This window comes from Dreissena polymorpha, chromosome 6, assembly GCF_020536995.1.
Source record: "Dreissena polymorpha isolate Duluth1 chromosome 6, UMN_Dpol_1.0, whole genome shotgun sequence".
Taxonomy (NCBI): Eukaryota; Metazoa; Mollusca; class Bivalvia; order Myida; family Dreissenidae; genus Dreissena; species Dreissena polymorpha.
Window position 1 is genome coordinate 90,102,804 of NC_068360.1, and position 15,331 is coordinate 90,118,134.

The window sequence follows — 15,331 nt, forward strand, 5'->3', positions numbered from 1 at the left end:
TATATTTGTACCATAAAACATAAATATGGTCAATAATTAATATGCAACTGGTGCTTGTGTTTGCCGATAGCGAGCCGACAACGGCCCGTTGTGGTTGTAAATGTTTTCGTTCCAAAACGATAATTTCGTTCGGTTAAGGAAATTTTCTGGCGGCCAAGTTAAATGAGGCGTTCGAACACAAATATTGCGTCTTGCGTTTTGTTTCGGAGATCTTCATTAAAGTTCAAGTTAGTATTTGTTGATAATAATATATAATTAACTTTAATTTTTTACGCACATGTAGATTTGTTCGTAAATAACGTGATGGTACATGAAAAATTTGAAATATCGATTCGTAATATATATTCGCGAGGTAGTTTTTACCGCGCGTTCATACTTTGCTGTTTTTGTTACTTGTACACTCACTTAAATTGGATGTGTATACAGTTTAAATTTATTTGTACGAATTAAGAATATTTATGTTTCGCACAGGCAGCAGTATAATAAATTTGCCCCCCCCCGGGACCCTACCCCCCCCCTGAGTTTACCCCAGGGGTTCCAGATTGTTAAATGTACACCTATTGTGTATGGTTTGACTTTTCAACAACGAATATTGACAAAAATACATAGTTTGAAAAAATAACCCTCGTATAGGTTTTATATATACACAAGGTATGAAACGCACTATATGCCTATTGCTGAAAGATTGTGGAACACTGGACGTGACCTTTTTCATCGAAAACACACAAGTTCCCATGCAGTTGCCGACATAATGCAACTGGATTCGTTAAAAGACAGCAAAAGCAACGAGATAACACTACTAACCGATCTCCTGCTCGGCTAATAACTTTAATATTCAATTAAATTCGACTTTCTCGCTACATGTCTGTGTTTTGCTGTCTTATTTTTTTTAATCGAATGCTCGGTTCTAAAACGCCATATCATTTGCCAACACAATGAGAACAACCAACCAGATGACGCGTTATAAAATTAAAATGGTGTGCATGTGTAGATGAAACACCGAGAGACATAAAGCGAGAAAGTCAAATTTAATTGAATATTAAAGTTATAAGCCGAGCAGGAGATCGGTTAGTTGTGTAATCACGTTGTTTTGACTGTCTCTTAGCGAATCCAGTTGCATTTTGTCGGCAACTGCATGGGAACATGTGTGTTTTCTGTAAAAAAAAGGTCACGTCCAGTGTTCCACAATCTTTCAGCAAAAGGCATATAGTACGTTTCATACCTTGTGTATATATAATACCTATACGAGGGTTATTTGTTCAAACTGTGTATTTTTGTCAATATTCGTTGTTGAAAAGTCAACCCATACACAATAGGTGTACATTTAACAATCTGGAACCCCTGGGGTAAGCTCGGGGGGCGGGGGTAGGATCCGGGGGGGGGGGCAAATTTATGATACTGCTGCCTGTGGTGTTTCGTTGTTTCATTGAAAGATTCATCATTATTGTTGACAAGACCCAGCCCTCAACAGCCAACCCGCATTTCTAGTGCCATGGGGAATCGGCAAGGTTGTCTTCTGACAGACCACACACGATAGTTCCAGGTTACGTACTTTTCCTGAAGTTTTTTCTTTGGTTGTTAACATGCTATTTGTATTTCGTAAAAAGTACTCTTTTATAACAGCATAAAGTTCTAGTCAGCAGTAGTGCACTACTTTATGCAGATAATTTAAAACATGTGTTATTCTGGTGACTATATGAATTAAACTGCCATAATATTTGAGGTTTTAAAAACAGATCATCAAAATTAAATAACACTATATATTTGAAAAGTTATCAATAATACTTGTCCATGAAAAAGTAAGCGAATATCATGTTTTTATAAATTACAAATCTTGGGATATTTAAGCACATGTATTTAAATGATCATATTATAATTAACCTTAACTTGTACTTTTTCAGAAGCCTTTAAGCAAGTCTTTCTGAAAACAAACAGTTACATGGAGTTTTTCATAAAAGCATTGCTTCGAATGCCAGTGGCTGCCATGAGGGAGAGTGCACCAAGCCTTCGACGATGACATCAGCCATGGCCAAAAAACATTATGATGATTAGTTAACTTTCTATATGACTGTTAATTGTGTTAATAGTTACAACTAATAATGTTTACAATTTTAATCTTACCTTATACACTTTAAATTATGACTTTTATTGTGTCATCCTCAAAATAAGACTGCCGTTGTTTCATTATATATATATTCTTAAATATTAAGGCGTTAAGTTAATATAATAACATGAATAGAATTTAAAATAGTTAAGTATTAAGAACAACGTTTGCCGTTATCGGGACTCAAACCATTGTATGTCATTATATTGATTAAACAGTTATTGCTGTTACCACTCGGCAGTCCGGACTGCTATGCAAAGTCTGCTTTTAATACTTTATTTATATAAGTGATGTACGTGTACTGTTGTTACACAAGTTAAAGGAATAATCAGAAACTATCTACAAATTTTAACGGAATTAACAGAAACAAGCAATTCCAACATATTCAATCGTTTCGAGTGTGTAACACTAGTTTCGAGCGTGTAACACTTTATAATTTTATCAATTTCAAATGATCACTGTTCATAAACCAAACTTTATTTCCATCATCAGTCTACGCCATATAGTGTCATTTTGACAATCTGTGACTGAACAATGCCCTTCAAGGCTTTCCTTTCTTTAGCCAAATTTGCATCAATATATATTATACAATCTTGTAACTTTTGCTATTTTATGATAAATGGGTTTTAATGAAGAAAATGATGCAGCCAAATATAAATTACTTAAACAAAATGTTTCAACTTGCAGTCGTTGGCTAAATTTGGTGAATGGCCGAGTTAGCCCTGCCCTTTTTGGCTGTATATTGTTCCAAATAGGTAGTTGAGATTAGATTGTGGGTGAAAAGTGCATTTTTATACTAATTATGTACATTTTGTTAACATTAATTGTCCTTAATTCCTGTTTCATGCAAGCTGTGTGTTATACTTAGTTACATACAGTCACCTTTTTACACATTTTATACATCAGTACGTTTAATAGGTTAGTTTTAAACTGCTAAAAATTAATATTTTTAATATATCAACAGGATTGTTTTTGTTCCTTTTGTATTTAATCCTGTTGTTGCCTAAAGAAGGCACATTGTGTCAACATATTGCTGTTTTTCAATTTCAACCATACCTGAATATTTGTCAAGTAAAAAAGTTTCGATTAAGTTAATCAAAAGTATGCATTTTATCATATAGATAAAATATTGAGACAGGTAGATGGCTACACCTGTGTCTATTCCATTAGATCAAAGAAAGTGTATTAATTTGTTGTAAACTTGAAAATGAGTTTAATTTTATTCTTGAATGTAAATTACTGGTATATATGGAATATATTCGATTGTATTACAGACAAAGACCAAATATGTACACATTTATCGAGCTAATTACATCAATTAATGGGCTATAAAAGTCTCTATAACACTCAAAATCAACGAAAATTTCGTAAAGTATTTCGTCAAATAAAGTTAACACTTAAACAATCAGTGTTTCATATAGGTATAGCCACAATTTCAACGAAAGATGTGGTATGATTACATAGATTTTTGTAGAAACAAACTGCTCGTTTTTATTTATTTGTGACCACAATTAATTCTATTTGAATTTCCTGCGAATATATCTATTCATACGACACACAAACACCATGTTAGTGTTCATGTGTCGTATGACTAGATATCATTGCGGTAAATTAAAATGGAAAAACAACGAGCATTGTGTATCTTCAAACATCAATTTGACTTGACCACATCTGGCGTTGAAATTTCGGCAATTGCCATAAGGAATACTAATTTTTAATTGGTTATTTTAAGAAATATGTACGAAATTGACATTGATTTTGAGAAGTAATGTTACTTTAATTAAAAAAATTGGGCTGTTATATTTATCACTCATCGGGTTCAATCGCATTATTCCTTTGTACCATCAACGTTATGTATTCTTATGCGTTTTGTACCGCATATATCTTCTTGTTACTGTAATTGTATTTGTTATGTACAGCATACATAATGGTGTTACACATTATAAAGTGGGATCCAATGTGGACTTTATGGATTGTAAAACTGTAAAAACATACTTGCTGTCAATTATCCAACACCTGTATCAAGAAGGATGTTATATAATCTTAGTTCTAATCTTATCTTCTGGTTGCAGTGTAGTAAGCCTCAAGACTGTTTATTGTTTCGTTAAGAATAGACAGTCTAAACGTGGCTTTAATAGACTCCATTTAAATGGTTGCGATTATTTTATTTATTGGATGTCATATATATTTTTTGCTTTACTGCTGTCGGTTGTATAGAATAGGTAGTCTAAAATAAGGCGTTAACATCAGTCTATAAACATGTAATTGCTATTAAGTATAATATGATACATGTTCTGTATATTGTTTTACCCCTTAAGTATTATGGTACATAATAAGTAACATTTCTTCATCTACGTATTTCTATTAAGACTCTTTGAAATAACAGATACTTTAAGAAAACTTTTTATCTGTGATTGCATTGAAATGTATGTTAAATATGAAATACAATTGATATCCTACACTGTCTTTAAAATTATCAAATTGTAATACTCCACTTTCAATTGTTTGTCCATAGTACATTCTGAGGATAATTTAGATTTTTATTTGGTTAAGATTTTAGTTGCCATATTTAAATTGTAAACGCAAATGTATGATATATGTGTGTTCATACGTTTTCTATTTGTAAACACTGATGTAAAACTTTGTCCACTTGGGTTATTGGCCTTCTTGGTAGAATTTGCAATAAACCATAAACCTTATATGGTAAAGAAAAGCTTCATTGTAATAAACATAATCATGTAAGTGAATAAATAAAATATTTGTTTTAATGTTATTATGACATAATGCCTTTTCAAAGTAAATGTTTATAAGATAAATCAGTGTTGTTTGTTATATACATGTCAAAGTGCTGTATTTGTGGTATTATTGAGGGTGTTACATAAAACCGACGACGGGCCGACAGCGCGCCGATAAGCCATTTTGCCGATATCGGGCCGACGACGGGCCGATAAATAATTTTGCCGATATCGGGCCGATCAAATGCCGATGGGCAAGCCGATTGCGGCCCAACATCGTTTACGATATCGGCCCGATATAAAAACTGGTTTGCTGGCTGGGATTTGTGTGTGTCTGGAAATGTCTTTTCCATTTAGGTTATACTATGAAACCTAAACGCAGATTTCAAAACCTAAATACTGACCCTAACTTCAAGGTCATGGCCACAGGGATCAAAATGTGTGTGCTTATAGAAAGGCCTTGTCCATATACACATGCATACCAAATATGAAGGTAACATCTGAAGCGACATAGAAGTTATGAGCATTTTTGGAAACATAAATGCAGATTTTGAAACCTAAACGCGGACCCTAAGTTCAAGGTCAAGGTCAATGAGGTCGAAATTTGTGTGGGTATGGAAAGACCTTGTCCATATACACATGCATACCAAAAATGAAGGTTACATCTGAAGCGACATAGAGTTATGAGCATAAGTGTGACAGACAGACAGACACAGAAAGACAGATGCACAGTGTGATAACTATATGCCAACCATCGGGGCATAACAAATACCAAAAACTATTGCATGACTCATTGAAACTATGGCAACATAAATGACTTTTTTAATTGAAAATATCTCATAAATAGTAAATGTGATGTTATTTTATTATTATTCAATAAATGACATAAAATATACAAGACACAATGAGAAATGGGCAAAAAAGGAACAAGTAACTGAATCCTAACTAATGGCTGGAAGGTCATTATGGATATAACATGATTTTAAGTGTCTTAATTACCATGACGTTGAACATTCACATAGTTTTGAAGTCAGCTGTAACAATATGAACAAAATTAAATAAAGATAAGGACTTAACAAACAAAACTCAATTTACAAAATGAATATCTCAAAATACCTTCCCCAGAAAAAATGCTCCATCTAAACAGTAACAATGTAATTATTTAATAAACAGTGATTTTAGATTTTTAAGTCTGTACATTTAAACCATAGTCCCTCTAAGTTTCTTAACTGTTTTAGAAAATAAATAAAATATTGTGGAACACATCACCCAAAGTTTTTTTAAGCAAAAATATTGGGAGATATTCAGCCCCATTCCCCACCTTTTAGAGTATATATCTTTCCCCAAAGCAAGGCAACCATTTCCCACTGTGGTGTTTAAATAGGTTTTTGTTGTCATTAATGTACACTCTTACTCGTTATTATATGATATTTAACTCTTAGACATAGCTAAATCTTTCAGTTAATACAATTTATTAAAGGCAATAGTTAATTGTTCTTATCTTGCAGTGTTTTATACTAATCATAACTTATGCTTTTTATATTGCTTATTTTCAAAACAAAAAAAACACTCTTTTTATGGGTACACACTAATTTTTATAAACAGGCTATATAATTTTGTCAATTAAATCCAATACATTATTGCAAACAAAACTGAATATACGTGTGTGTCTGGTTGCTTTTTATTCCCCAAAACAGCACAGTAGACATTTAGTTTTAACACAGTTCAATTGGTAGTATGTGAGCAAGTCCCCTTTTATTTGAAAGTTACTCACCACTGTGTAGCGTTTTTCACAGGTATTGTACAACGATCTAATAATATATGGACTGATTTTCATCTGAACAGAAGATGTTTTAAGTGCTGAAATATAAATACATATAATGTTTTAGTTGTAATTCATTATGATCAGGCCCATAGCCATGGTTTTGAAAAGGGGGTGCGAATTTTCCCATTAATGATAGTTAATTGAGCAACAAAGTGGCGAAGAGGGTAGGTGTGGGAAAGGCTGCCACATCTTGCAATCAGGGGGGGGGGGGTTGGAGGTCCACCCCCTAAACAATTTCTAAAATGATACTTAAAATCCTGCATTCTGGTGACTTTTTATCTGTCTTCAGAGACTGAAGTTATAGAGCATTTTTATATGAACTTTCACTTTCATTTACCATACTCAGTGACTGATCCAAAAATTTTGGGTGTGAATGCTCCCAACGCACCCTCCTCCCCCCAGCTATGAGTATGATGATCAGCACACAATCAAACAATACAACATAGTGAAAATAATAAATATTAATTATAATTATAATGCGAAAAAGTTTCCACCGTAGATTTTCATTTACAAGTAATTGATCGCCTGATAATAAAGGCCAATTTGGTGCAGTCACACCAGCAACCAGTATTCGATTCCCATTCTGGGACGGTTTTCAGACGTTTCCCCCAAGACGTTTCCTCCCCCCATTTTAGTTGTAGTGCAGCTGTTTCCCCCCCCCCACCCCCAATAAATTTATACTTGTTTGTTTGACGTATAATCTTGATTTTTTATCAAATGATTATTTTGTTTATGAAGTCTTTAACTAAAATTATCTATGGAGCAGCCTGTTTTTTTGTGTTTTTTTTGTTATAATTCATTTTTCATTTGTTAAACTGAGTAAGGAATGTATGTAAATCATTAGTAAGTGCATGTTGGTGTACTAGTGGCATGAATGAAATATTCTCAAAATCTTACTGAGTATCTTATACTTGTTGCTCATTTGGGAGCACAAATGCAAACAAGATTAGAATAATGTGTAATCCAGACCCATTTTGAATACACAATTAACACCTTATTTCAGTTTGAGTAAATCTGTGCAGGGTTGTGGAACTTGTTTGTTGTTTTTAATCCAATTAAATAGGGTAAATTGGTGAATTGAAAAATGGTAAGATCACATTTATATTAATTTCACAACTGTTTTTCTTGTTACAGTTAAATATGATAAATAAATAAACTATGTTACTGTCAACAATTGTATTTTGTTCATGCATTCATATGTATAAAATCAAATTTTTGGATGTCACAGATATTTTAATTTGTAATTATAACTAATTTAAACTAATAAAAACAGAATTGCACTTTCCTAGCACAATATTTCATAATTAATAGTATATTTAGCAAATGTAATCAAAACTTTATCATATTTAACTAATTTAACTCAATGATATTAATAATATTTATAAGCAAAAAAATGTAAAAACAAATATTTGATGAATTTGTGTAATTTAAGGAAAAATTAATATCTTTACGAATTGACAAAAAATGTTTAAAATGCAAAAATATGAAATATATCAGTTTTACAGAACACAATATCAATAAACATAGATTTTTGTGAACTATTTTATTTGAAATTAGAATACACAAGCTGACATTTAATCTCAAAATGAACATACCAAACATAAAATGAAGCAAAATGACAAACTTTTATAAATTTCATGATATGAGAATGAAAAAAGAGGATTTTGACTTTTGACTTGACAACAGCTTCCATTCTTGTCATGAAGATGTATGAAAGATTCATTTGTATTAACACATGCAAAAGATGTCGAAAGTGTAACATATCTTTTGAAACCATGCCTGTTAAATACAACAGATGCATCTATGACTACCATATATAATACCCCTTTCCCTGAAAGATGCGTATAATCCCGAGTCTATCGATTCCCCGATACATGCGTTATTTACCGTCTCTATCGATTACTGCATACATGCGAATTTTTCCGTCTCTATCCATTACCCGATAATCCCGTATATTCCCAATGTCCATTTTCAAATGCAAATTCTGATTGATATTGACGACAAAAGTGCTCAAGAAAACTCATAAACACAAACATCGGACATTTTTCTAAAGTATCAAATAAATTTCGGCATATGTTTCTATTTAAAGATTTGATGAAATAGGTGTCCAATCGGGACAATGGTATTCATACTAGCCTAAATAACATAATGTGGTGTGCGCGCATCGTGTACAGTAATGTTCTGTTACAAATTGTAGCCAGAAATAAATACATGTATATGCCAATGATATTTTCGTGTCGGGTCTTTGTTTGGACAAAAAGAGCGCGAAAATAGGCGTGGGTGTATTTATTTATACACAAAAACTGCGTAGCGCAGACAACAACGTAAAAGCTTCGTAGTGAATTTCCATTTAAGTATCGGGGTATCCCGCAAATGATTTTGACATTTTCCTGAATAAAATAAAAGTCAAAAACGCTGTATCATTATCATTGTTCTGCAGGGAAATTGATGGATAGCATTTAACCATGAAATTAATAACAACATTGTGTTGCCTGTTGTTTACTTTAAATATCACTCTGTTGATAGAGAATTAATTTCACCATGCTCTTGTTTCCTGTAGCAAATTGAATAGATGTTTTGACATTTAAAATAGCTGTTAGAATAAGCTTTGTTTTAGTTCAGTTAAAATTTAGGTTTTATAGAGAAAGCAGCATAGACATGGAAATATTTTATAGCAATAATAGGAATAATAGAAAAGAGTTGTTTTAATGCTTTATAAGAAAAGTAAAGTATATTGTGAAATCTTTAAATAACTAAAGTGTAATAAAAGTATAATATAGTTGAAAAGTGCAATAGTGTGTGTTTTATTATTTTTCCTGAGGCGGATTTAAATAGAACCCTATAGAACAATTTGGTAGCAGAGCGTGGTTTGCCTATATCTACATCTCACAATGGATGACAAAGAAGATGAAGACACCCCTCAAGAGGCCCCTCAGGAGAATTTGGTAGAATTAAAAGTGAAGAAATCACGATGTAAAGCAGCATTCACAAGGGCGCGAAATAAAATGAAAGACATTTTAAGCGATGATACGCCAAATAAAGATCTTGCGAAAGAGTCTCTTGACAAGGTTGAAGAGGCTATGGACATGGCAGTGCAAAGTGTTCAAGACTTAGCCTTAGTGGTTAAAGATTCAACAGAATTGGCAAGTACTTTGATTGAAATTGACATTTTTGAAAAACAGTATGATGGCCTCGTAAGTTTATATGATGAAGTTTTCACAGTAAGCTTCAAGTCTGACCACAAAGTAAGCTCCAAGTCTGACCACAAAGTAAGCTCCGAGTCTGACCACAAAGTAAGCTCCAAGTCTGACCAAGATCATGAATCAAACCATGAAGACGACAGTAAATCAGATTACGCATTAGGCAAAGACATGTGGAAACAACTTCAAAGAGTAAAGATTCCCGTGTTCACTGGTGACAAAACAAAGTACCCTGCATGGAAGGCAGCTTTTCAAGCATGTATTGACGAATCGCCAAGTACCCCACAGTACAAACTTCTGCAGTTACGCCAGTACCTAGGAGGCGAAGCGCTACATTCTATTGAAAATCTGGGACATTCGAAAGAGGCATATAACGCTGCAAAGGAAAGGCTTGACAGGAAATATGGTGGTACCAAAAGAGTAGTGAACCAATTCTTAGATGAGTTAGAGAATTTCCAGCCGTTAAAGAATGAATCACCTAAAGAACTTGAAAAATTCGCTGATTTACTTGACATTGCAGTTATTAACTTAAAGGAAGTAAACCATCTTCATGATCTTGAAGGAGGATCGTTATACCACCGTTTGTTAAAGAAACTGCCACAAACCATGTTAACACGCTATTTGAGAACACTCCATGACAAATCGTTACCAGACTCTGTTGAAACATTGAGAACGTTTGTAAATGAAGAGACGGAATATGCAGTTCATGCAAATGAGACTATATATGGTTTGAAACACCAAGAAAACCCGCGAATGAAACCCCAAAAGAACTTCTTCCTAAAAACAGACGCAAGGCAAAAACAATTTGTTAAATGTCAAATTTGCAGAGAAAATCACAATGCATGGGAATGCATGAAATTCAAGGCTATGAATGTAGAAGAACGATGGAAACAAGCAAAAGATGCTGGACTTTGCTTCAGATGCCTTAAAGGTAATCATATGGGGAAAGAATGTAGATTAAAGGGACCGTGTGGAATAAAAAGTTGCACAAAGACACACAACAGACTATTACATAGAGATGTTTTGAATGTTAATGCTAAAGCATTTCACCCAGTACCACAAGAAGATGTCTCGAAGACATATAGTGCTCATAATAGATCAAGTATTGCTCTGAGAACCATTCCGGTAGTAGTATCAACAGGCAATCGTGAATTAGTCATCAATGCATTGTTAGATGACGGGAGTACAACGTCTTATCTTAATGAAGATGTTGCATGTGAATTACAACTCCAAGGTGAAAGAAAAACCATTGAAGTAAGTGTGATGAATGGAAAATCAGATAGATTCAGCACTATGAATGTTATGTTCAAACTCCAGAGCTTAAATAGAAAATTTGAGCGTTCAATGGAAGCACAAACAACACGAAATGTTACTGGGAAACTTCAAACAGTGAATTGGCAAATAATGAAAGAGCAGTGGCCACATCTTAAAGACATACCATTCCCAAGTACTGGTAGAAAGAAGAAGATAGATTTACTGATAGGTCTTGACTATGCGCACCTTCATAGGTCACTTGGAGAGATAGTAGGTGGTGATGGTGAACCAGTGGCTAGATTGACACCACTTGGATGGACATGTGTTGGGCCAATAAATAGAGAAAATAATCATCATAGCACCAGCATGTTTGTGTTTCATGCTAATAATACCTTGGAGACTTCATTGAAACAGTTTTGGGAACTTGAAAGTGACATGGAGTGTAACCAAATGTCACTAGAAGACAAGAAAGTGCAGGTTAAAATAGAAAACAGTATTGAACACAAAGACAATAGATACATAGTTCCATTGCTATGGAAATCAGATAAAGAAACATTACCTGACAACTATAGTAGTGCCTTAAACAGACTATATGGTACTGAGAAAAAATTGAAGAAATCTCCTGAATTGAAGCGGGAGTATAGTGATATTATTAGGAAATATGAAGAGAAAGGCTTTATTAAGAAGGTTAAAAGAAAAGACAATGAAAAAGGATGGTATTTGCCACATTTTGCTGTAGTGAGGCCAAAAAAGGAGACAACAAAAGTTCGCATTGTGTTTGATGCATCATCTAAACATGAAGGCACAAGTTTGAATGAGTACCTAAGTACAGGTCCAAAATTGCAAAGAGAACTGTTTGATGTGTTGCTAAGGTTCAGAAGAAATCAGATCGCAGTTGTCTGTGACATAGCGGAGATGTATTTGAAAGTTGGCCTAGCAAGTGAGGATCAAACATACCAAAGATTCATATGGAGAGAATCACCAGAAAGCCCCATTGAAACATTTGAATTCACACGTTTAGTGTTTGGAGTTAACTCATCACCATATCTAGCCCAGTATGTATCTCAACATAATGCTGTGCTCCATGCTGACATATATCCGATGGCGGCTGAGACAATTCTGAAGTCTACTTACATGGACGATAGCATGGATTCTACGAAAAACGTGACAGAGGGAATAGAACTATGTAGACAATTGAGAGAGCTGTGGTAGAAAGCTGATATGCATGCTAGAAAGTGGATTTCAAATTCACTAGAAGTGTTAGAAACAATACCAGAAGAAGATAGAGCAGCAGAAATAGATTTAGGAACAGGAAATCTGCCAACAACTAAAGCTCTTGGAATATCCTGGCAAGCAAAACATGATGAATTTATATTCAAAGTCGGTGACGAAATGACCATGCCAGATGAAATCACAAAGAGAAATGTATTGAAGACTGTTTGTAGGATATTTGATCCTTTAGGTTTTTTAGCGCCATATGTAGTGCGAGGGAAACAAATCATGCAAGACATCTGGTTAAGTGGGGTTGACTGGGATGAAAACGTGAGAGAAGCAGAGAAGTTGAATTTTGAAAGGTGGTTCGAAGAGCTTAAATATTTAGATAAGATCAAGATTTCACGTTGTCTCAAAAACGAAAATAATGAAACACAGCTGAAGTCAATGTCAATTCATACATTTGTAGATGCGTCATCAATTGCATATGGAGCAGTAACATATTTGAGATGTGAGTATAAAAATGACGATGTGACTGTACGCTTTGTAGCTGCAAAAAGTCGTGTTGCTCCCATAAAATCTACTAGTATCCCAAGACTTGAACTACTTGCAGCAACACTTGGTTTAAAACTGACATCAAGGATTTGCAAAACTCTTGAAATAGAAATCAAACAAGTAACATTATGGTCGGACAGCTTAAATGTCATATATTGGATACGAAATAACAGCAGACAATTCAAAACATTTGTTGCAAACAGAATTGGTAAAATTCACAGAGTAACAAATCCAAGTCAATGGAGATATGTTCCAACAAACGAAAACCCAGCAGACTATGTGTCAAGAGGTTTACCTGTTAACAGTCTTGCTGTTGCGAACAATTGGTGGGAAGGCCCCAGCTTCCTAAAAGAAAGTGAAAACGAATGGCCAAAGAGCAAAATTGATGTGGGTAATGATGGAAAACTTGAAATGCGAAAAACAGCACAAACATATTTGCGTACATTTTTTGTGTCACAAGAAGAGTGGAGACTTAGCCCGGAAAGATATTCAAATTGGACAAAACTTGTTAGAATTCGAGCATGGGTCATTAGATTTGTTGAAAAACTGCAAAATGAAGAAAGAAGATCGAGTCAGTGGGCCATTGAATGTGGTCGAAATTGAAGAAAGCAAGACTGAAATGATCAAAGAGACACAGAGAAGATATTTTGCAGAAGAGTATGATAAACTTAGTAAGAATCAGAAAGTAGGAATTTCCAGCAAACTGATTAAACTGAATCCAAGATTAGACACCGAAGGGGTGATGAGAAGTGACAGTAGATTAAAGTACTTTGAATTTCTTCCGTATGACACTAAATATCCTGTGTTACTACCCAGAAAGAGTCCAGTTACAGAGTTAATAGTGAAAGATGCCCATGAAAAGAACAATCATAGCGGAACAAACCAAACACTCTCTGATCTGTCAGTGAAATACTGGATTGTAGCTGCTAGAGAACAAATAAGAGACTGGGAAAACAAGTGTTCTGAATGCAAACGGAGGAAAGGCCATCCAAAGGATCAAATCATGGCACCTCTACCAAAAGTGAGAACAAGAGTAACCATGCGTGCATTTAGTAATGTCGCAGTAGACTTTGGTGGTCTATACATAACAATCCAGGGAAGGGGAACAAGACGAGCAAAGAGATATCTCTGTCTATTTACATGCTTATCAACACGGGCAGTGCACCTAGAAATAGCCTTTGGTCTCGACACAAACGCATTCTTGAATGCATTCTACAGAATGGTGAATAGGAGAGGTTTACCAGTTTCAGTGTATTCTGACAATGGCACTAACTTTGTCGGGGCAGATAAAGAACTAAGAGAACTAGTGCAGAATGTTGACAAAGACAAAATCAAAGAAAGTGCTGCTAACCGAGGAATACAGTGGTTTTTCAACCCTCCTGTGGCGCCACACTGGGGTGGCGTACATGAAATAATGATTAAATCAGCAAAACGAGCAATATCAGCAATCTTGACATCGGCTGATATATCTGATGAAGAGCTCATCACAGCTTGTACAGGTGCTGAAAGTTTGATTAATTCTCGTCCACTTACATACCAGTCTGCAAATGTTGATGATTGCACACCGCTGACTCCAAACCATTTCCTGTTTGGACAAGTTGGAGGCCAGTTTGCTCCAGACTCAGTTGACGACACAGATTATAGCCCAATTAAACGCTGGAGACGTGTACAAGAACTCGTGAAACACTTATGGAAACGTTGGTTGCGAGAGTTTCTGCCAATGCTTGCTGGCAGAAAGAAGTGGTTTCAACAATACAGAGACTTTAGGATAGGAGTCGTTGTTCTTGTTGTCGATCCAGAGCAGCCTAGAGGTCGATGGCCGCTTGGTAGAATAGTGGAGATTTTCCCAGGAGATGATGGTCATGTTCGCGCTGTCAGTGTTCGTATTGGTCAATCAGTTTTGAAGAGATCAATTACAAGACTTTGTTTAATTGTGCCAGAGGAAGAAGATTAGAGCATGAACTCAGCTTCAAGACCAAGTGCAAGTGTAAATAAGCTAGTTGATTGTTGTGTTAAGTGGCATAATAATCCACAAAGCAACCACAGTAACCATTACTGCTAGGTGTAAAAAGTTTTATATGCAGATTTGCAATTTGACTCAGAGCGCATAATAATAACTGTATATCCTATTTTTGGGAAGACAAACATAGTGAACATTTTGTGAAACTGAAGAGCTTGAAATTTTGCTTTATGTCTTATAATCACATTTTAGTTTACTATACATTGTATGACATTTTGATGATAGAGAATGTATATTATTTGTTGCTTTTATTTCAAACTTTTATCATATATATGCATGTGAAATGTTATAGTTTTGTTTATAAAAATAATGTGATTGTTTGTAATTGAGAATTTTGAGATTAAAGTGTCTTGCTTGTATTGTAGTCTGATATTACAGTAAATTATAATTAGTATAGTAATAGTAACGCTTCCACTGAATCTAGAT

At 34.5% G+C, this 15,331-nt stretch overlaps 1 protein-coding gene across 1 annotated transcript; it reads left to right on the forward strand.

Annotated features, from left to right (window-relative positions):
* The first annotated feature begins 13,438 nt into the window (after window positions 1-13,438).
* On the forward strand, window positions 13,439-14,839 carry LOC127835894 (uncharacterized). The gene has a single exon (XM_052362315.1). The coding sequence runs from the start codon at window positions 13,439-13,441 to the stop codon at window positions 14,837-14,839; it is 1,401 nt and encodes a 466-aa protein (XP_052218275.1).
* The last annotated feature ends 492 nt before the right edge of the window (window positions 14,840-15,331 follow it).

Coding starts and splice junctions, on each gene's coding strand:
- LOC127835894 (XM_052362315.1), top strand. CDS start 13,439: ATGAAGAAAGAAGATCGAGTCAGTGGGCCATTGAATGTGGTCGAAATT.